The sequence below is a fragment of the Giraffa tippelskirchi genome, chromosome 2, assembly GCF_054371585.1.
Source record: "Giraffa tippelskirchi isolate mGirTip1 chromosome 2, T2T-mGirTip1v1.2.pri, whole genome shotgun sequence".
NCBI classification, from domain to species: domain Eukaryota; kingdom Metazoa; phylum Chordata; class Mammalia; order Artiodactyla; family Giraffidae; genus Giraffa; species Giraffa tippelskirchi.
In genome coordinates this window covers 100,075,632-100,099,370 of record NC_137276.1, presented here as the reverse complement: position 1 = coordinate 100,099,370, position 23,739 = coordinate 100,075,632, and the positions used below count along the sequence as shown (strand labels likewise).

Here is a 23,739-nt window from a genome sequence, read left to right as displayed (position 1 = left end):
AATTAACACTTATTGGATCAATCAATAAAAAAACAGAGAAAAACACACTTTCTTCATATAGAAAGCTATAAAGCACACAGAATGGTTGCTTCTGATATGAGCTATTGATATGTGTCAAAAGAGGCCAAGAATTACTGCTCTAACAGAATGGATTCCTGCCTCTCTCCACTCATTCCTCATTCAACAAATTCTTCATGCAATATTCATTCAATGATAACTATTAGAGACCAGACACAGAAAGGAATAAAGGGAAATAAAAGGGCCTCGTCACCAGTAATGAGATAATGGAAAATGAAGATGCTGCCAAACAACAAGTTCAAGCACCCCACAAAGAAGTGAGTTCTCCTATATTCAAGAGCCAACAGGGAAAGACTATGGGGTAGATCGGGCAGAGGCCAGTCCCTCTGTGCAAAGACTTCACAGAAGCTCTGCTTCTCCAGAACACACTCCCCTGGCGCAGCAGAGACGGAAAAGATGGGCTTGTACTGTCAGGAGAGGCCAAGTCACACACATGGGCTCCAACTGCCCCTGGCATGAGCACCCCTTAGGCAGTTTTGGTCTCTGCCTCTAAATAAGCTGTGTAGAACAGGACTCTGGCTCCTGAGTGTCAGGAACAAACGGAAGAATTCTCTACCATCCCTGTGCAAGGAATTCCGTGGAGCCATGGGTTCCATCAAACCTCACAGAGCTGTTGTCAACGCTAAGGGAATTAATGGATATAAAGCACGTGGAACAGTGCCTGGCATATAACAAGTGAAGAAAGAAGTGAAAGTGTTAGTTGCTCAGTTGTGTCTGACCCTTTGTGATCCCATGGACTGTAGCCTGCCAGGCTCCTCTGTTCATGCAATTCTCCAGGCAAGAATACTGGAATGGGTAGCCATTCCCTTCTCCAGGGGATCTTCCCAACCCGGGGATTGAACCCGGATCTCCTGCATTGCAGGCAGTTTCTTTACCGTCTGAGCCATTAGGAAAACCAAATATAAGTGCTTTATACAATTACAATACTGAGTTATCACAATACAGCTAATACAACAATTGGCCCTCCCTGATGGCTCAGACAGTAAAGAATATGCCTGCAGTGCAGGAGACCAAAGTTTGATCCCCAGGTTGGGAAGATCCCCTGGAGGAAGAAATGGCAACTCACTCCAGTATTCTTGCCTGGAGAATTCCATGGACAGAAGAGCCTGGTGGGCTACAGTCCATGGGGTCGCAAAGACTCAGACATGACTGAGCGACTAACACTTTCACTACAACAACAACAACGAGTCCTTCCTGTTGCTCTGCTCTGGTTCTAGCAGCGCAACCCTGAAAAAGTTATTTAATCTCTTCAAGCCTGTTTCTTCATCTTTAAAACAAGGACAGCATCATACCTATAAGTGGCTGTGAGCATCAAATAAAATACTACACATATAGAGCCTGGTATAGTACTAGCAGACCACACTTAATGAAGTGGTAGTCATTGTTATCTCAAAGGCCCCAATGCAAACAGAAGAAGCAAGTGCCTCAAATACTATTAGATTACTACATGGGAACTTTCTAGTCACCACTATTAGCTAGCTTGCTATCAAGTAATAAGTAACAGCTAGTAGGACAGGCTGTTGAAGAAGAAATCAATCCATTACTACCAGTACACTGCAACTTTCTAAAAAGAAAAAGCCTAATAATGGCACTTACCATATGCAGGGCTTGTTCTAAGAGCTTACAGTTTTATTTCACTAGAACTTAACAACATGCTTACTAAGTATGTGCCATGATCATCTCTGCTTTAGAGATAAGAAGAACTGAGACATAAAGAAGCTACAAAACTTCCTCTGCCTGGGCCACAAAGTTAGCAAGGAGCACAACCAGCATTCAGAGGTGTGCTGGCTCCAGTCCATGCTCTTAACCACTAGGCTGCACCCTGAAAACAAATGATGATGAAAGACGCTTCTCGTCAGGCATCATCTGGAAATATTTGTCAAAAAACTAGACAGAACTGGAACACCAATTAATGGGCGGTAATGAATTATTTCAGTGGCAAAGGAATAAGCCCCACAGATTCTTAAGTTCTTGTACAACTCTGACCTGGTTGTACATGGTTCAGAGCCCTCACACACAAGCAAACCCACAAGAAGAATGCGTTTATCAAGACTAACTCTGAAATGCTATGCCTCCCAGTGACCTTTAACCCTGCCATATCCTCGTTCAAGAGTCCCATCAAAATGTTCCTGTTACCTCACGACCCCCTTAGCTCTTTCTCTACAAAACCCAAATCTAATGAACACAATCATACACACAAAACATATTCTTAAACACCTCACCCATGAGTTTCTTTTCTTACTCTGACCTCCTTTCTCTTCTTCCTCTGCTCAGATAAAAAAAGTCTAACAGAGGGGACAGAGAGTACGTAGGGGCAGGAATTAATCCAGCCTCCCCCATTCCCTTGTGCTGTTTCTGCCGGACATATGCTTACCCACTCTATGTATGACACCACATAGGACTGGGGAGTCAGCACTAACATGCAATGTTTCCTACCTGGAAAAAGCTTACATCTGAGCAGGAAAGACAAGTACATAAGGAAAAGGTACAGTAATTGCTACCAAACAGAGAGAAAAAGAGAAACAGGGAAGGAAAGAGAGACAAAAAGAGAGAGAAACTGATGGCTGGGGGGGCTTAAAAAAGAGTTCATGAAAGAGATGGCAATGGAGTTGAGATGTGAAGAATGGAGAGGGTTTGAATCCACAGCAACTACAGGGAACAAAAGAAGGCATGAACAAAAGTCCTGGAGGGCAAAGAGTAGAGCAAAGGTGCAACTACAGGGAACAAAAGAAGGCATGAACAAAAGTCCTGGAGGGCAAAGAGTAGAGCAAAGGTGAGGAACAAGTAATTATTTGACTGGAGCATGAGAGGCAACTTCAAAGAGGAACGGATGCTTATCTCTACACTTTAAAGGAGGACACCTTGAAAGCCAAGTCAGGAAGCTGAGAATGTCTTCAGTCAGCAAGCGGGAATCACTGAGGGAAACGAGAACGGTGGACAAGGAAATCTATCATTTCATCTTTACCTCTCACCCTATCCTGTCTACAATGTACTTCTAGTCATCCTGACTCACCCAGGCTGGAACAAGCTGCTATATTTCCACACTATAACACATACCATCAAATTTATCAACTTTTGTAAACATGGTTAATGTCAAAGACTAAATACATGAAGCCATGATAGTACATCATTATTTTTTTATTCCTAGCACTTAGCATAATATCTACCACAGTGTATCTCAAAGGCTACACATTAGAGTCACCAGGGAAGCTTTAATTAAAAAAAAAAAAATACTGAATGCTCAACCACCACTCTAGACCAGTAACATCAGAACTTTTGGAAGAGGTGTTGATATATTTTAAAAGTTTACCCATGACTCTAATAGGCAACCAGGTTGAGAACTAATGATTTAAATCATAGCAGGTTCTCAATAAATGTTAATAAACTGGATGGATGAATGGACAGATAATGATGGAGGGATGGGCGAGGAGGAAAAAGCAGGGCTATTTCAAAAAGGCACTAGAAGTCTAGAAGACGGTCATGTCAAAGGGGATAGAAAAAAAATTGATCTCTACTTTTTCACCAACTAATAAGCTGTAATTTCTGACTTCACACATTTTTAAAAATAAAACTACAGAGAAACACAAAGATGGTATTTTTCCTTTGGCCTGGGCTTAATCACCCTCCCTTCTTTCCCTGCACCACTGTGCACCACTGAGCACTGGTGTGTGTAGGCTCCCATGTAAATGCAAATAACTGCTTTTATTTTTTTCCTTTCCCCAAAGATGTACGATACCTGTCATCCAGTTCAATCCTTTTCATACTATGAAGGTGCAAAACAGCTAATATTATTGCTACAAGAAATATTACTGCACAGCAAACCCCTACGCTGATATAAAACACACGCGTAGAAGTGGTTGGAGCTGCATGTACAGGATCATCTGAAATAAAAATGAATAGCACATTAAGCTTTTGAAACAAATGTCATCAATTGCTTTGTGATCCAATATACACAATGAGCATCCTGTTCAGAGATCTTCATTTCACATGTCCATTTTTTGATAAGATCGGTTACCAGTAGTATGTTACTATAAATTCATACAATTTAAAAAGTATTTTTGTTGTAGTTTTAAAAAGGGTTTTTAAATGGGAACTTTTGGTTAATTAGTACAATTCACAAGTGGCATACACATAATAAACCATCTAAAGTCTTTGCAGCATGCCATGCAGTCCAGTAGCCACTGGCCACCTGTGGCCATTAAGCACTTGAAATGTAGCTAGTACAATGAAAGAACTGAAGTTTTAATTCTATTTCATTTTCATTAATTTAAAGTTAAACAGTCACATATGGCTAGTAAATACCATACTGGACAGCAAGCTCTACACACCCTTCCTCAACAGTGGCGTCTGCTGTGAGAGATGAGACATCTTTTTCGCCAGTGACCACTAACTCAAAGGAGAAGGAATATACAGCAGAGCAACCCATGAGGTAAAACAAACAAACTTTTCTCATCTTTTTCTCTTGAGAGTAAAAAGAAATTATTTTGCTTATCTGTCTTTAAAAATAAAAGCAGGAAAACAAGACTCTACTCATGAAATAATATTCATCTTAATGTTATTCAAAAAGAAAAGCCTCAGCAACAGAGGAAATACTTTAAAGACACCGAGATACATGTGCACACATACACACAGGAGCAACAGAGAAAGACACAGAAACAGAGATCCACATGATAAGAGCAAGCAGAATGGAAGACGGAGAAATAGAAATGATGTAACTGGAACTGGTATAACTGAAGACTAATGAGTACGCACATCAGCATTCTACTGAAGAATCTGAGTTTTATCCTAAATGATACGGGAAGTCACTGCAAGTCTTCAAGCAAAGGAATGACACACATAACGATACTTGGAAAAAAAAAAACAAAGATGACTCTGCATGCTATATAAAGAGTACTGTGGGGAGGAGCAAGAGCAGAAGCAAGAACACGCCAAGAAAGAAACAGTCATGGCTTGGATAAGGATGTTATGGGGAAGGTAAGAAGTTCATGGATTGGGAAGCAGGGTCAACAGAGTTTGCTAAAGGGATTATGCCAGGATAGAAAGAAAAAGAGGAATCAAAGCTTTGGCTTAAAGAATTAGGTGGATAAAGTACCTTTGGAAGGTACTTTAAAAGAAGCAGATTGGGGAAAGAGAGAATTAAGAGTTTTGTTTTGTCCAAGAGCACCTGTACACGTCTGTGTGGAGATGTCAAACTGACAGATATACAAATGCCGAGTTATGGGAATATGTCAGGACAAAAGATACAAAAGCGACAGCTTTCAAAAACTTAATTTTAAGATTGTTTTCTAAAATTTAAACTTTGAATCAACAAATAATAAACCAGCACCGATTGATGCAGAGAGACCAGATGGCTTCTAGAACAGCTATACTTGACCTGCAGCCGAATGAAAGCAGGACTTTCCTTAAGAATGCCAGGGGCCATTCAATTTTGAAGGGCTGGGTAAGGAAGGTCCCAAAGGTTCATGTTGGCAGCATCCATCTCAGCACATTCCAGGGCAGAGGAGAGGACACCGCTCTGCTGGGCACATGCCCAAATGCACCCTGCCTGATTACCTTTAATTCCAGACTAGTGTATGCACTGTTCCCATTCCCTCATTGACATGTCACCTGCTACCACCTGGTCACCCTTCAGGTCTCAAATGAGACGCCACTTTCCTCAGGAAGCTGCCCCGCATTTCCTCACAGGAGGTTACATAACCTTCTCCTCAGGGTCCCAAAGCACCTTGTGTTTGCCATGCCACAGCTTGCCACAGGATATTGTTATCACTGCTTATTGCCTATCCATTTCCTCTGGTGCATTAGAAGCCCCAGGGGGCTTACAAAGTCGGTTTAATCCTCTGCCTCAATCATACCACCTGGCGTGTCATAGTGTCTTGGTAAATGTTAGGCAGATGAAAACAAAGAAAGGGAAGGGAGGAGAGAGGGAGCAAGGAAGAGACCAAGGATATACAACACTCTATTCTTGGTCAGAAATAATAATCCTAACCATAAAAGGAATGGATAAAATCACCAGAATTTTAAAAGTAAGCTTGGAGAGCAGTGATATTTTAAAAAAATACTTTTAATTTCTTATCAAAGACAAATCCAAATGAAATATTTTTAAAAGGCAGATAAATCTCATATTATTTTCTCTTTAAAAATGGTATATATTGAAATATCCAGAACTATTCAATTTAACCAAGTACAAAATCTAACTACCAGTTTAGAAGAGAGAAAAACATGTTAAATGTCACCATTAAAATGCAGATGTGGAAAATTCTGAGACAAATGAGTCAATTTCTTCAACAAATAAATGACAGTGAAGGGAAAGGGGTGGTTTCTGGTTAACATAATACATGTCAACCACATACAGTGTAAGTAGGCTTCATTTGGATCCTGATTCAGGGAAGAAACTATACACAGGCAGCTTTGAGACAATCAGGTTAATGGGAACATGGATTAGCTATTAGAAGACATTAAGCAGTTAATTTTGTTACGTGTGATAAATCAAATACAAGTAAAGAGGTGTTGGATGATTGTGGCTTGTTTACTGATGGCTTTTAAAAAGTTCTTTACATGGAAACATTTATAGGTAAAACGGCATGATGCCCAGGATGTGCTTTAAAAAACTCTACCCTTCCCTACCTACCCACCCATCTGAAAGAGGAAGGAATCAACAGTACAGGACTGGCAAATGTTGATGATTACTAAGGAGGGTGATGGTCACATGGGGGTTTATCAAAACATTCCCTTGACTTCTCTATTTTTGAATTTCTCTTCCCCAATTTTTTTTATTTTACTTCCATAAAGAGAATCTAGTAACATTTTAAGATACTGCTATTAAAACGGCTTCAGGAAGATTAAGACTTAATGATGCATCCATATTAGAAAAGGAAAAAGAAGTCTAAGTTATACAATCTTACAGAACCATTACCAAAAAATAAAAACCTACGTTGAGTTTCTGCTCTGTAGGTTTAAACAACGTGGATCTTTCAGCTTGTATTTTCACCTGGGTGAAACTAGCTGAGAGTTGCATCCAGGCCATGAATTAGATTTTCTAACTTTCTGTTAAACAGATGAAGATCTTACACATATTTCACATTCATACTTTAATTATGGTCATTTGAAATGATATAAATTCTTGCTTATAAAAGATTTTTAGATCACTTATAATGTATGAATTTTACTTTACAAAATTTTCAATATTCAAATAGTTCCATCTAAATATACCATTCTACAAAACATCAGTTAAATAAGTAGCATGGCATCACTTAATCTTTTGGCAAATTGGAAACCACAAAACCTCCAAGCTTCATGAAATCAAATCTATTTGCAATCAATTATTTTTCATCCCTAATGATGGAAAAAGATAATACAGTAACACTTACAAATAGTTCTGCTAGTGTTTTTGTCCAAGGCTGAAGTTTTTACTTCTTCAAGTTCTGAATTTAAAAGGAGATAAAAGATGCTTTAGGAATTCTTTTCCATGAAAATCCTTATATATTGTAATTAAATTTTCTGAATTTTTTCTAACAGTTTTATATTCTAAAAGAACACTCCGTGAACTAAGTAACAAGGTATTTGTTGCAAAATGATAAATGCTACATTACTATGCTGATGCTGCTGCTAAGTTGTTTCAGTCGTGTCTGACTCGGTGCGGTCCCACAGACGGCAGCCCACCGGGCTCCGCTGTCCCTGTGATTTTCCAGGCAAGAACACTGGAGTGGGGTTGCCGTTTCCTTCTCGTATTCTGATAATCATCACTATATTCATCACTCAACAATCTAAGCCTGTATTAGCCAATTATAGCTACTCAATGAAAAAGGGTTTCTGTGGTCAAGAAGTCTGGGAAAACCTACATACTACAACCTCTGTGGAAGCTAACAGTGCACATTAGCAGAGTGTAAAGGCACTGAGGAGTTTTAGAGTAATGAAACTTGTCTGAACCAATAGTTTCCATTCTCGTAATGATGAAGGAAACTTTTCTTGCCAGTATCACCAATTAACATTCAATACCGTACATGCATGTTTTCTGTTGCAAACGCTTTTGAAACAGTACTAAGTTGGAAAACCATATAAATAAATATATTAAGATCACATACTAAAGTAAGAATCATGAATGTGAACTGGAAGATTAGGGTGGCCAGAAGTACAACCACCAAACAAAAAGGCGGGTTCAACATTAAGCTTAAGTCTAAAACAGAACAGAAAACTACATCAACTGTTAGTTTTCATGTACATACTAAAGAAAATGGAGAGGGTATGAGATCATTCTGAATATCAGCTGAGCATTAAACCTCAGTGGGTACTAGTACTGGTGTGCTCCACAGACTCCACCACACTCGGCCATCATTCTGCCTTTAAGCACTAACAGCTGAAGCGCCGTTGTACAGGCAGCGCCACCTCCCCAGGGGCCAGGAACCACCTGTTCTGCCCTCCTCACTGACTGACTGGCTGAGCAAGCTCAGACAGCCATTCCAGGGCCCAGTCTCCTCATATCAATTATATAACGACTAGGTTGAACTCGAGTATCTAAAGTCCATTTTGGCTTTAAAATTACATGAAAGTAAGTGCATAACTGGATACGTAAGAACTGACAAATGTACCAGAACACCTTAGCTAAAATGGGGCTAACTTTTCATTATAAAAATGTCTATTCTGGATAAAGAAGTGATGAAAATACACACACATACACACACACACTAAAATAAAAAATAAGAAAATCCTACCATTTGCAACAACACAGGCAGACTTTGAGGGCATTATGCTAAGTGAAATAAGTCAGACAAAGAAAGACTATGAGATACTGTATGATCTCACTTACATTTTCAGAATCCAAGAATTAAATTTTTTTTAATCATAAGAGAAGAGATTAGATTTGCTATTATCAGAGGCCTGGTGTGAGGAAAGAGGAGGACCTAGAGGAGGTAGTCAAATGGTACAAACTTCCAGTTACAAGACAATTACTACAGATATAATGTTTGCATGGCATACATTATGTGTTTGCATACATTATGTGTTATTCAACACTATATGTTAACTGTATGATTATGCGAGAGTTGTTGAGAGAGTAAATCCTAATTTACTAAATTCTCATCACACAGAAAAACTGTTTTTCTCTTTTTGCTTTCTCTTTCTATTGTAACTGCATGAAATGATGAAGTGAAGTCGCTCAGTCATGTCTGCAGCCCCATGGACTGTAGCCTGCCAGGCTCCTCTGTCCATGGGATTTTCCAAGCAAGGATACTAGAGTGGGTTGCCATTTCCCTCTCCAGGGGATCTTCCCGACCCAGGGATCGAACCCAGGTCTCCTGTATTGCAGGCAGATTCTTTACCATTTGAGCTATCGGGGAAGCCCACATGAGATGATGGCTGCTAAGTAAACTTATTGTGATAATCATTTCACAATGTATGAAAATCAAACCATTATGCTGTCACCTTAAACTTATACGGTGATATATGTCAATTATATCTCAATAAAACTAGAGAAAATATATAGAGAGAGCAATTGTTTACTCTTGATTAAAGGATTAAATGAGAGCTAAAAAAAAAAATGCCCATTCTAATGCAGTACCAATTTTTGCTGGCATATATCTGGACATTAGCCATTTTAACTCTGGCTAATGAACACCTGCTGGCCTCAGGTGTTCTCATAACACTCAGCACTAACTCTGACTAGGAAATGTGTTAAGAGACAATTTGACTACAAAGCAAAAGCACAGGTTTGCAACCCAGCTCCACTACTTAGTTATCTGGCTTTGGCAAGTTGGTTGGACTCTCTGAGTCTCACCTCCCTCCTCAGAAACTGGAGATAATGAGAGAAGCTACTGCCACAGGCTGCTATAAGCATTAAATGGGTTTAATGTGTCTGTAAAGCACTTGGAAAATGGTTGGCACTCAGCAAAACCCAAACTCAGCAAGCTTTCTTTAGTATTTTTTTTTTCTACCTTAGATACTAACCAGCTCCACCACTGTGATGGGTAAATTCAGGTCACTTTAATCTCAATGGAACTTAAAATGAGTGGGTTGGATTAGATAACCTTTAAGAATTCTAAAATTCTTGCTCTATGAACTCATGTGCTGAAGCTTTCATATCTGCTGCAATTTCTTGAGTAACAGATTATTCAAAGCCAAAAACTACCAACAATTAGTAGGTACCACATATAATATTTTAAGTTTCATGATAGTAGATTAAAATCAACCCACCTACCTCTTGAAACAGGTTATTATGCCATTTTACAGATGAAAAAAAAAAAAAAAACACACCTGAAACTTAGGTTAATAAAAGGAAACCTATTCCAAAACCCCACCAAGGGCCGAGTTGTAATTCTAACACATTTTTCTGGGCCCAGGGCAATGTTTCTACATAAAAGTAATTCATAAAGGAAACATAGTTAACACCCCATTTCTCAGGGGCCTCTATCTAAAGTCTGTGATTTCTTTACCTCTTTGGCCATTAGCGCTATTTCACATTCCTAAAGGAAAACATTCTTACCAATTCTGACAAAAATTTTGAGAACGCAGGGACTGAGTGGGGCCTAAATGGGATTCCTAGCTAGAAGTTATCATGGTGATTATTTCAGAATTTCATCAGTTAGTGCTCTCTTTCTTACTTGCAACCATAGTCAAGATTGGAACACAAATCTGTAAAAAGACGACAAAACCTGTTTTTGATCTTCTCACATCTATATAAAATACATACTTTGGTAAATAAATTTCTTACTTTTATAGCACATTTTCCTTCGTTTAAAATTTAAGACTGTAAAGTTTTTTGAAGAATTTACTGTCAAGTTGAGCTGCATGAGTATCATAACCTCAGAATCTACTTTGCCAGTACAGGAAAGCTCGACCCGAAACACTGTTAAAAAAAAATAAATAAGAAAAAATATTTAAATTTTCTAAAAATCAAAATTAATGTCCCATAATTTAGAATTTATTTCTGTTGCAATAAAACTAAAAAATAATACATTTACATAAAATACTAAGCAAAAACTTTCAGAGAATTTATCTTCAGACTACACAGCTTTGAATATAAAGTACTATAAAGGTTAGCATTAAAGAACAAATCAAGACAAAGGAAGAGAATTATTTTCAAATTTGCTCATAAATTTTAATACACCAATTTGTCTCCTAAATTCTCTTATTACCATATAGTAAAGATACAAAATCATAAGGCAAACTCCACTATCTTACCAGTCACAATCAACAACAACAAAAATTACTTGATAAAATGGAAATACAATTTCACCACCAAAATGCAATTATGTATTATTCTTAAGGAAGAGATTAAATATAAAGTTGTAAATGAAACTGACAAATTCTCACCCATAAATTAAAAAAAAAACCTTTCTAAGCAGAAACTGCTTTAATCAATTACCACAGCAATGAGATAGCAGACTTTGGTGCATTTTTTTTTTTCAATCTTTCAGTTTAAGACTCTTTCTACAAATTTAGAATGCATCATTCTACCATCTGTGTCAGCGTATGAACAATATGGGCATTTCTGAATTTCTTTACTAGCCCATAAAAATTAATCAGCCTTCTCATACTTTCTTAAAGCTTAGATTAACGTATGCTACTAGTAACAGTGAGTAAGAAATCTTCATAACACTGGGGCTTATACTTTCAAGTTTTAAAACTTTTCATTTTCTTTAAATCTCATATCTTCAGGAGCCCTTCTCAAAAGACTGGCTCAAAACAAACTGGTGTAAACATGATGCCTATCATTTACTCAGACGTGTCCTGAGAGCCTATCCTGTTCAGATGTTACACTAGGCACCAAGGGCAGACAGCTGAAAAAGACAGCTCCTGCCCTCAGGTGGCCAGAGGCTAGCAGGCATAGACAAAGACAGAGAATTACAAAATAATGTGATCAATTTTAAACAGTTAAATACAAGATCTTACAGGGCAGGAAGAATACAAAGAGTTAACAAATGGAGGGAGAGGAGGCAGAAAAAAAAGAGTAAAGACATTGAGTCTTGCCGAATATTTAATATGAACAGAAATTCAGATGCAGGAAAGATGAAAAGATGGTTCCAAACACAGAGATCAGCATGGGCAAAGGCTTGGCTCTGAGAATTTGCATGCAGCCTGGCACTGCTGGAGCACTGGGGCAGGTCCAGCAACAGGCTAGACAGACAGGCAGGGGCAGATGCTAAACACAGCACACCAGCTGGAGAATCTGGAAGGTACTCAACAGACGAGGGTGGGGCACTGAGGAAGTGGTTATCCAAGCTGCAGTGTGGGAACTAATGGAAGAAAAACAGTATCAGACAAAGGGACGTGGGTCAGGGCCAACAACGCATAAAAGGAGACAGAGAAGAGCTGAGTGCACATGGTTCTAGAGAGGATGGAAAAGAAGAAACTGCTTAAAAAGTCCAAATAATCCTTATTTACAAAAATCACTTGTTAAAGAACTTACGCTTCTTACACCAATGTTCTTTGACGGTATGGGTGTGTGCGTATGTGCTAGGCTGCTTCAGTCGTATCCAATTCTTGTGCGACCCCATGGACTGTAGCCCGCTAGGCTCCTCTGTTCATGACATTCTCCAAGCAAGAATGCTGGAGTGGGTTGCCACACCCTTCTCCAGGTATAGGGGATACAGTTAAAAACAGCATGTCAAATTCTGTCACTGAGACTCACCTGATAAAGTGCGTGGAACTTCCCCCTGAGCAGAAATGTTGACCTGGGGCATGTCCATAGCCACAAAATTGTCTACTTGGAATCCCAGCTTATATTCAACCTATAATATGGAGAAATAAACAAACTGGACCTGTGATAACAGAAAGGGCTTAGTATAGCTTGACCACACTGATTTAGGTCTTTAATGAATAATCTAGCTATTTTTTTTTTAAGTACATATTGTCAGAAACAGTCTTAGGAATGTTCCTTTATTTTAACAGTCAAAGACACCAAGCCAGGGAAGTTTAATATACGCAAAGCAGCCAGAGTGAGAATCCAGATCTGCTGAGTCTAAGATGTTTCCCCACCAGACTGTGCTGCCTCTTACATGAGTCATTAGATTACTGCCTTGGGGGTATGTTTTATTTATTTCTTCCAGTTTTATTCAGATATAATTGACATATATCACTGTATAAAATGGTTTCAGCATAATGATTTGACTTACATACATGATGAAATGCTTATCACAATAGGTTTAGTGAACATCTATCATCTCATATAGATACAAAATTAAATAGAAAAAAATTTTTCCTTGTGATGAGAACTCAGGATTTACTCTCTTAACAACATTCATACATTAGCATACAGCAGTTGAGTATATTTATCAGGTTGTCCATTACATCCCTATCTTATAACTGGAAGTCTGTAGTACCTTTTCATTGTTTTCATTCAATTCCCATCCTGTCCCCCTCCTCTGGCAACCAAATCTGATCTGATCTCTTTTTCTGTGAGTTTGTTTGTACGTTTGTTTGTTTTTGAAGTATAACTGACCTACAACACTATGTTAGTTCCTGTTATGCAACAGTGATTTTTTTCCAATACATTTCAAAATGATCACCATAATAAGTAGTTATGATACGTTACCACAAAGATAATATTATTTAGTTATTGATTATACCCTCCACACTGTAAATTTCGTACCCTTGACTCTCTAATTTTGCAACTGGAAGTTTGCACCTCTTAATTTCCCTCACCTATCTCTTCCCCCAACCCTTCCTCTGGTAAGTACATGCTTGTTCTCTATATTTATGATTCTGTTTCCATTTTGTTATGCTTGTTCATTTGTTCCTAGGAATTTTCAATTGGATAAAAATTCAGCCCAGTAAGCCACCCTCTATTTCATGCCCAGAACAGTACCACCACTCTCCTATACAACCTGCCATCTAGGATTCAGAAATCCTGCTGAGGCTCACAGCCACTGACAGAGAAGCCCTAGAGAGGAAGATAGATATGAAAAGCCAAGGAGTTTAGATGTATAATTTACAGACCATGACTGGTCACCAGTGTCTTCTCTAGCTGATAAAAGCCAAGCTCTGAGGGCCTGTATGTGACTGGCAGATGAAGGTCTGATCTACAGATCCACTCACCTCACAAGTAGATTCCAAGGTACAAATTTCTCATAAAATATCTATGCTACATTCTCTAGTCCGGCTCTCACCACTAATAGAGTTCATGTTTGGATGGCCATCTAACCTCTGGATCTCAAGTGATTCAGAATCCACAAAGAAAGAGAGACGACTAGAAAAATGTCCCTGGAACACCAATATTCTCTATCAATACCTGGCTTCCATAGTGGCTTAATAGAACCAATCAGCATCAATCAATATCAAACATCAAACACACCGTTTTTGCTATAAAGACGTTCATGAAACAGCTCAAACTGCAAAGCAATAGCTGAAATTCAGAATGGATGCCATCTTCAAGACCCTCAACGAGGCCTTATATTTCCCGATATTCTTTGTCCTGTCCTTGGGACTCAATAAGGGCACCCCTCTCCCATTCAGTGGTCACAAGGCTTTCCAGTGAAGGCTGGGATTGGCAGAAGCCAAAGGGCAGAGGGTTAAAACAGTAGTAGGAAAGAGGTTCAAGAAACCATTCTTCAAGAAACTTAACTATAAAGAATGTAATTAGGTAATGGTAGAAGACTTCAAAGCCTATCTTTCTTCTTTTTTCATTGGGAGATACTCAAATGTGGTACACGCTAATGAAAAAAACCAACAAAATAGGACATAACAAAGATGAAAGAAAACAGAGAAAGAGTAACCTCCCAGATTCTAAGAGAAAGGATGGACACCTGGGCATTGACTGAGTCAGGAGGTGTTTAACCCATAGGTAAGAAGGGAGCAATCCAATGACTGCAACTCCCTCTCTCGGTTTCCCTTTTCACACTCTACTTGAAAGTCCCAGAACGCTATTGTTGCTGTTGTTCAGTCAGTCATGTCTGACTCTTTGCGACCCCATGGACTGCAGCACGCCAAGCTTCCCTGTCCTTCACCATCTCCCAGAGCTTGCTCAAACTCATGTCCATTGGGTCAGTGATGCCATCCAAACCATCTCGTCCTCTGTCGTCCCCTTCTCCTCCTGCCTTCTTTCCCAGCATCAGGGTACTGGGCCATTCAGGTGTACCCAGAACGCTACAGGGGTATGCAAGTATTAAAGCACTGCTTTACAGTTAAGATAAATACACAAACAACTGTTAAAAGTTGTATTTGTTAAATGCCATGTTCATGACAAAGGAAATGTTCTTGCTGCTGCACATCAGTGACTTGGTGGTTCCTTGGCTAGAAGTGTTCCCTCTCATCTTAGCATGCTGCAATACTTAGTCACTGCCACCAGGGGGTGTGAGAGAGCCACAGCCCAGCAAGTCTGGGCCAAGAATGAGCAGGCTTTCCAGCAACACTTATTGACTAATATTAAGAAAACGCATTGACTATATTCCTATATCCATGCTATCTCTAAACAAAGCAATACATGAAAGGCAACTGCCTGAAAAAAAAATTCAGCACAGTCAGCAAGAACTGGATTGGAACCATGAGACTGTGTGACCATCAGATAAATTACTAACTTTTCCTGAGTTTCAGTTTTTATAAAATGAGGCTAGTACAATCACATTATGAGGATCATTTAAAATAATTAAATGACACACCTAACTGTCAGTCCGGTACAGGTTCCCTCTGATAAACGCAGACCCCAGTAGCATCAGCAGTCATTCTAGAGTGGCCACACTATGCCCCACTGCACTTCCCCATATTGGCCAGCCTGCTCCTGACCTCCGAGATTCTGACACAAGCCTTCCTGTGCCCTGCCAAGAGCAATCCTGCAGCCCTCTGTATTGTCCCCTATCTTGGGAACCCCACTAGACTAAACAGATTCTCACACTGTCGGCCTCTTCACAAGTGTCTTCCCTGCCTTCTCCTCCAGCCTGGCTTTCCTATCATTTGGTCCCTGTAACCCTCAACCCTCAGGGCCTAGACAGCAGGGTCAGCATTCCTTCAGGATCATCAGGTCCTTTCTCAACTTCCCTTCCTCATGCAAAAGCCCCTGTACTCTGAAGCTCACAGCTTCTACTCATAATGGCTATTTCTCACGCCATCATCATCAGTGTCACACAAGGACTTTACAGAGGCTGTGGTGCTTGGCTCGCTTTGTCTCCTGCCATCTTCCTGGTGGCTTTGATATTAATATTCAGCATGCCTATGTACTGAAGAATTACTCCATAACCAAAACAAATGCAAAAATCCCACTCTATCAAAGATCCCATCACAACCTCCGATTCCTACAAAACCAGTTCTTTGTTTCCAACACTCTGATTCAACCAACATTTATGAAGCACATTTGTAAAGCAAGGGCTGTGCTCATAGCTGGGATATAATGGCCAATAACGCTATTTCCATTCTCTCCAGCCTATCCATCCTGTGACCTGGTTTTACTTTCCCATAGACTGTGCCCCAAAGAAGACTAGCTACCAACACAGTCTTTTTGCCATCAGAACGCTGACCACCTCTCACGCCACTCCTGCTGCCCAGCACAGCTGGGGGAAAGCACACACCAGAAGAGAAAGTTGCTCTTACGCAAAGATGATCCCCATGTTCAGGGGAGGCCGTTAATCCTGCTCAGCAGTCCCTTCCCCCCTCACCCCCTACTCCCTAGTCTTCTCACTCCAAACCTCATGAGATTCATGATTCACGGCTTCACCACCTGCTGCCCTCCCCACTCTCCTCCTCTCAGACAATGCTCCTGTCCCCTTCACCTGGCACACAAGAACCCGCCTCCCCTTTCTTTCTTTTCAGCTCCAGGCAGATCTGTTAGAGCACTCATCCTTTGCACTCCACTCCTAAGGAGAGATTTATTCTCCTCTCCAAATGATAAACCCTTCTCTCTCAGCACACTAGCCTTGGCCCGCTAGACCACTAATGGGATCCTGTATCATCAACTCGTCTCTCTCACTCTCCTACATCTTCATTCTCTCCCATATGCCCAATAACCTACTAGACATATGTGCCTAATAATCTTACAGCTCTCAAACATAGCAGATTCAAAACCAAATTTACTATGCTTCCCCACACTTGCTGTCTCCTTTACTCTAGGTCTCAATAATTGCAAGCAGAGGCACAGCCAGCCAGGGACCAGAACCCCTGGGGCAGTAGACAGAGCCAGCTGCAAACAAGGTTAAAGGCCCTAATTGTAGTGCTGAGAGCAGGGACCAGACCAGCACTGGAGAGCCTCAGTGTGGCAGGGGGTGAGGGCAGAAGGTAGAGAAATGGGCTTGTGAATGGGGCTGGGTAGCATCAGAGGCATGTGGAGAAGTGGTGAAGGGATTGAGTAGGATTTCTGAGAAGCCCAACCCTTTGGCCAGCAGCAGCCTGGAACACTAAAAAGTGTGAAGGCATGATGCATGCCCTCTGCTGCCTCCCTTTTTGAGGGACTGCCTAAACATGAAAGGCATTCCAAAGCAGTTCTCTTCTCCCTCAGGAATCTTCAGAATATAAAATTTTAAATTGTAGTTTCTGGGGTTAGAAATTGCTTATTATTAAAGGGCAGTTTTTTCTATTTTGGCATGCCATCGATCTATATGGACTCTCACTGGCCAATGATCCTTTGAAGAAACAGATCTGCTCTAAAGCTAACATTTATAATCTACTGGAACAAAGAAAATCTGAAAATCAGTTGTTTATCAGAACAAAGAATGAGCCAAAATACTTCAGAAAGAAATGAGAAAAAAATATAAATATTTGAAGAAGCTAAGAGATAAACATTTTTGGTAATCTTTCCTTACTTGGAAACAAATGGTAATTGCAAATAGGCAGCTGCTGAGTAAAGCCACTTCCTCTTGGAACCCAGTACAGATTTAAAGTAAGTACACTTTGCCTGCAGCCCAACAGCCTTTCAATTTCTCTGACATTACCAGAAGTGCTGCCTTTCTCACAGAAACTCCACTCTGCAGGGGATACAGCAGGCTGGCCCCCAGGGCTGCTGTAGGAACTCTGGACAAGTTCCCTGCAGACCCTCCTGACAATGATGAATTCCTGAAAGCAGAGAACAGCTTACAGGATGGGACTGAGTGAGGTAAGTATTCTGCTACCTTTTGGTATATTTTTGCCTTTCAGCTATCTAAAATATCTACTGACACTCAACAGATGCAATTGCAAGTTTTTTTCCTGGATACTGGAGAATGTTCTGGAATGCAGAAGAAACTTATTATCTGTTAAAACCACCAGTAAGGGGGTTGTGAAAGAAAAACAACACCAGAGTTCTTACCCCATCTGGAAATGCAATTAACACATTATATTTACCAACCACGCGCTAAGGCAGTATGATACAATGTCAAGAGTAAGACACAGCTCCAGTCTCTGAGAAGACCACAACCTGTTTGGCAAGATAAAACACAGTCATGTATATACTGCAGAACACTATTATCAGAAGATTTGATAATGTTAAAATATCTACAATGAAGTGACATACCAGGAAGCCTAAAGATCTTTGGAAGCAAGTATCTCATCTTCTGGTAATTCTTAAAAAGCAATAATTGCAAAGTGTTGGAGCCGAGGAGCCATGACCCTCCTTCTGAAAGTTCCTAATTGCATCCCAGAGCTAACAAGATCAAGTGAAGAACTCTTCACCATGTCTCTCCTGCCCCCTTGCATGACTATCATTTCAAAAATATATATATATACACACATACCTAGATGCTTATCCATACACAGACTATCTTTAGAAGGGGAGATCAGAATCAGGTAACAGTGGTTGCCAATGGAAGGGGAGTTAGGTGGCTAGATTGCCTGGGGATGGTACTAGAAAGGGGTAGGGGATTTATTTTTCACTATATACTCCTATGCCTTTTGCATTTTGTACCATATGCATGAACAAAATACTCAAAAGATTAACTTTTAAAATAGACAAACTTCAATTAAACTGTGCTAAAATCACAAAAGAAATTACGGCCTAAAACTGGAACTAGGAGTTGCAGTGGAGGTCAAACCTGACATTAGATTTAACATACACACACTTCTTTGCTTTTTTACTATAAAACATTTTAAGGCATAACATGACTAGTATTTTCCTCTAAATTCTTATACCTTCTACAGACAAACTGCGAAACAAGCTTAGCTATATGTTCAAACTACGAGTTACATTCATTTTTTCAAATTTAAAACTTTATATTTTTTCAACTTTACAACTTTATTCAGAGTAAAATATCTGAAAAATCCCAGGTGTGCAACTAGTTTGCCAAATAGTTTGTCAAGTATACCCAACCCATGTTTTCACACTTCTAGATACAGGAATCCACTGCTTCTAAAGCAGCATATCGTAACTCTGAAAAGCTCTAACTGCTCAGAAGTTGCCCCTTTGCTGAGCTGTGCCCTGTGCATCTCTTCCATAGTCAGTCAAGGAGGACCTGTAACTAAGTACCAGGTGCTACACCAGGCATGAGGGACCCAGAGAAAGATGAACAAAGGTTCCTACCCTTGACGTGCTCAGCACCTCAGAGGGAGAGAGAAGAAAATCAACTACAAAAACATACTTAAGAGCATGATAAGGGTGTGAAAGAAAATGGCACCTGACACAGATGAAAAAGAGGTGACACCTGCTCTAAGTTTTATGAGATAAACAAGAATTAATGAAGTAAAGAATGGAGAAAGGGTATTTCTAGCACAGCAAACAGCAGCAAAGTAACAGAGCACAGGGCATTCAAGAAATAAAAAAAGACACTAAACAATTAACTGGAGGGCGGGCAGAAAAGGAGGGATGAGATCACAAAGGCTCCCTATGAAATAGAATTTTATTCTGGTGGCAACCGAGAGCCTTAGAGCAGCTTTGCAGGGGGTACAGCAAGAAGTCAGTCCAGAGGCCAGGAGACCAGTTAGAAGGCTATTTTTCCATAATCGAGTTAAGAAACATGAAAGCCTAAGTTAAGGAGGAGGCGTTAGATCTCAAGAGAGATAAGAAACTAATTTAAGATATAGTTATGAGAGAGAATCATCTGGATCATCTGGACTTGGAAGGTGCAGAAGGCATCTAGGATTCCTTCTAGGCTTCTGGCCTTGATGTGTAAAATAAATGGTGATTGCCTCCAGCAAGTCAGGGTACTTCTGACTTACAAAGACCATCATACCAGTAAGGGCAGCCCAAATGTACACTAAGGATGGTATTTAACACCTGCCACAGAAGTAGCTTAGAAATTATGCTCTACAAGATAACGTGAAGGATGTGGAAGTACAGTAGAGCTATACCAAGGCTCCTCCTCACCCAACATGTACCCAGACCAACACTACTTCCCATTCAAACATATACATTCATCCAAGTCCCTTCCTCTACCTATTCTCCCCCACTCCAATTTCCTCCCTGTCTACAGGTTCTTAAAACTCCTCAGGCATCCATAAGCAGTCAGATCCCTGAAACTCAATCCAAAAAAAAAAAATTAGTGTATGTATAGTTTTAAAAGCAAATGAATAAGAGGTTTAATTTTGTTCAATTCTAACTGCCACTTCCCACATTGCCTTTTTATTCCTAAATCATTACCCATACTCTTGCCTGGGAAATATTCTCATGGTATATATACATCAACAATCTTTTTTCCCAAGTGGGCACCAAAACAATCACATCCTGTTCAAAGTCAGTAGTTCACTCAGAACAGAATCTCTACTATTTCATTAGATTTTTCATAACTTTAAAATATATGTATTATTTGTTTTTATATTCATCAGCATTACAGATGGGAAAAGTAACAAAGGACTATCTATCAAGTTTTTGGAGAATATAAAAAGCTTCTCTACTTAAAACAATGGATCTCGGAGTTGCAAGGAAACCTAAAATTCAAGACCACCATTCCGTTTAAATTCCTTCTACAACACTCCCACCAAATGGTTACCCAGTGCAGATCTGACCTCTTTCAGTGAGAGCAACAATCACAATGGCTAAAAGAGAAACCGAGTTTTAAACACAGGTGCAAAAACTAGTGTTTGAAAGGGTGCTGAGTTACAGAATTTTAATATATAATTTCAAATTGTGTATGCGTGTGCGTGCTAAGTCGCTTCAGTCGTGTCCGACTCTTTGCAACCCTCTAGACTATTGCCCACCAGGCTCCTCTGTCCAAGGGATTCTCCAGGCAAGAATACTGGAGTGGGTTGCCATGCCCTCCTACAGGGGATCTTCCCAACCCAGGGATCGAATCTGCATCTCTTATGTCTCCTGCATTGGCAGGTGAGTTTTTTTTTTTTACCACTGGAACCACCTGGGATGCCCTAATTTCAAATTATTTCCCCACAATTACTTGTTCATTATAAAGAGAACCTTACAGTGGAGAATCAGGTGAACTGAGTGATCACAGTAACATCCACAGTAAAAGGACAAGTTGACTTCATGTGCACAGTGGAGGACAGCACTGCTGCGCTGTTCCCACCAAGGAGACATTCGTGAATCCAATCATGAGGAAACCTCAGGCAACTCAAACTGAGGAGACAGTCCATCGGCCTATATGTTCCTAAATGTCCAAGTCAAGAAACACAAAGAAAGGCCACAGGAGGGGGGAAAAAAAAGCCACAAAAAGCATAATTGTGATTAACTGGTGAAGTGTGAGTTCTGGAGATTAACAGTCTTGTGTCAGTGTTAAGTTTCCTGATTTTGACCGCTGTACTTTGGTTATATAAAGAATGCTCCTATCCTTAGAAAATACACACTGATGTACTTAGGGGTAAAAGGGCACGAAACATGCAATTCATTCGTACACAGCTCAAGAGGAAAAAAGTCTGTGTGCATGAGAGCAGGGAGGATGAGAGAATGCATCATAAAATAAATGGGGCAGACCAGTAACCATTTGTGAATCTGGGTGAGGGATAAATGAGAATTCTTTGCACTGTTTTTGTAATTTTCTCTGTCTGAAATTATGTCAAAATTAAAGGTTACTCCCCCAAATAATGATAAGGTCACCCAAATAATAATAAAGTCACACAGTACTGAAAAATGCATTAGGTTTGTCTCCTTGAAGAGTCCAGGTGCCTACGCATTCAAACTAACAGACCTCAGATTAAAATGTCTCAAGTGAACCTTTTCTGAGTTACCTATATCATTTATGCTGGCACTTCAGCATATCCAAGTTACCATCTACTAAATGTTCTTAGATCACATGAATCTTCTCCCTCTGTTTTTGCAGATTTCACCCTAAAGAGATCCAACCACTCCTAAAAGAACATCCCCTATATGGATACCCCAAGGCAATAATGTTGGACTCGAGGTGCTCTAGACAGCAAGGCACATACACTTTACCCAGGATCCAAGCTAATTTAACTTTAATCAAAACATTCCTGCAGCTGTATTTTAATTCACGTATGTCTATATGTGTACATTTCTCTAATGTATGTGTGAGCATATATAAAAATGTGGATATATGCATATTTACAATATACAAATTCATTTTTACTTACCTAATTGGCAAACAAATATACTTAAAATATTTAGCATTAAGCAGTGAACTGAAATAAGCACCTTATTCACTTTGTAAGGAATGTTGGCTTATTGGTACCATCTTGGAAGAGGGATAGGAGAAAGAATTTGGCAACAGCAACCAAAATTTTAATCATGAACATTCTCTGACCCAGTCATTTCACTTCCTGATCACAATGTACTGTTGAGAAATAATGCCAAACGTACAGAAAAATTTCTGAACAAATTAAGATATTCTTAATATATATACACACACATATACCTATATACATACATACACATTCACACACACACATATTTTTTCTATGATTCTATATTCATTAATAACAATGCCAGAAACAGCAACAAAAGATGACCACCAATTGTTTTTATCATCCTTTACCATAAAATTTTGCCTGCCAAATGAATGAAACTATTTGTAACAGTGAAGGGAAATGTTACTAAAAAGCTATATGTCAATGAAGCACTTAACAAATAACCATACATCATACATCCATACAATATCATATTATAAAGCCATTAAAGAGACTGAGTTAAATCTGTAATTAGAAAAGTGGAAAGCTGCTAAGACATAGTATCAGGTAGGAAAAAAATACTGTACAACACATGTATCAGATAATCCCCTTTTTGTTTAAAAAGGAAAAAGAAGTGCGGTTTCAAGTATTCCAAATTATAAACAATGATTATTCTTCTTGGTTCAGATGTACAAAGTCTTAACAGTTCTTAAAACAACTCTATAATAGTTGAATTTTCCCAATAACCATTATTGTTTTCTAAGTAGATAAAAAGATCTATATTAAAGTGGTCAGATTTAAATGACTAGCAACAAATGTAAGAACAAACACAACTTTATAATAATTTTTAAAAAATAAACTCTACAGTAGGTATTCTTATTTTAGTATAGCAAAAACTATTTTTATTTCCCAAATAAAATCCTACTCAGAAGCTTACACATGAGGCTGACAAATGAAACTGAAGTTGACCAGGGAAGGTGGGCTCTACACTCAGCCTCTCACTCTTTGACTCAGGAGAAAACTTACCATGATAGAGGAGCCCAAACAGAGGAAATATGAAGGATTCAGCAACAAGTAAACCAGGCAAGAAGTTTGTTACAGTTAAAGAAGCTTAGCCAGCGCCAACATGAGTGCTTACATCTCCTGTACTTTACTTTTACTGCTTGTCCATAACCGGGAGAATTATATCCAAGACCTCAAACATGTCTAAACCACCTATCTTACCAATTCCCCAACCCCTCATTCATATCACTTCATCACAACAGC

General features: G+C 39.5%; 1 protein-coding gene across 3 annotated transcripts in view; it reads right to left on the bottom strand.

The window, feature by feature from the left end:
* The window catches only part of RYK (receptor like tyrosine kinase), a 105,629-nt gene that overhangs the window by 56,069 nt on the left and 25,821 nt on the right, over positions 1-23,739 (bottom strand). For all 3 annotated transcript variants that reach the window (XM_081574144.1, XM_081574141.1, XM_081574142.1), the window contains exons 3-6: positions 12,701-12,800; positions 10,781-10,915; positions 7,446-7,499; positions 3,815-3,959 (exon numbers count right to left, since the gene is read on the bottom strand). In XM_081574144.1, the coding sequence (XP_081430270.1) occupies positions 3,815-3,959; positions 7,446-7,499; positions 10,781-10,915; positions 12,701-12,800 (434 nt within the window). The remainder of the gene's footprint in view (positions 1-3,814; positions 3,960-7,445; positions 7,500-10,780; positions 10,916-12,700; positions 12,801-23,739) is intronic.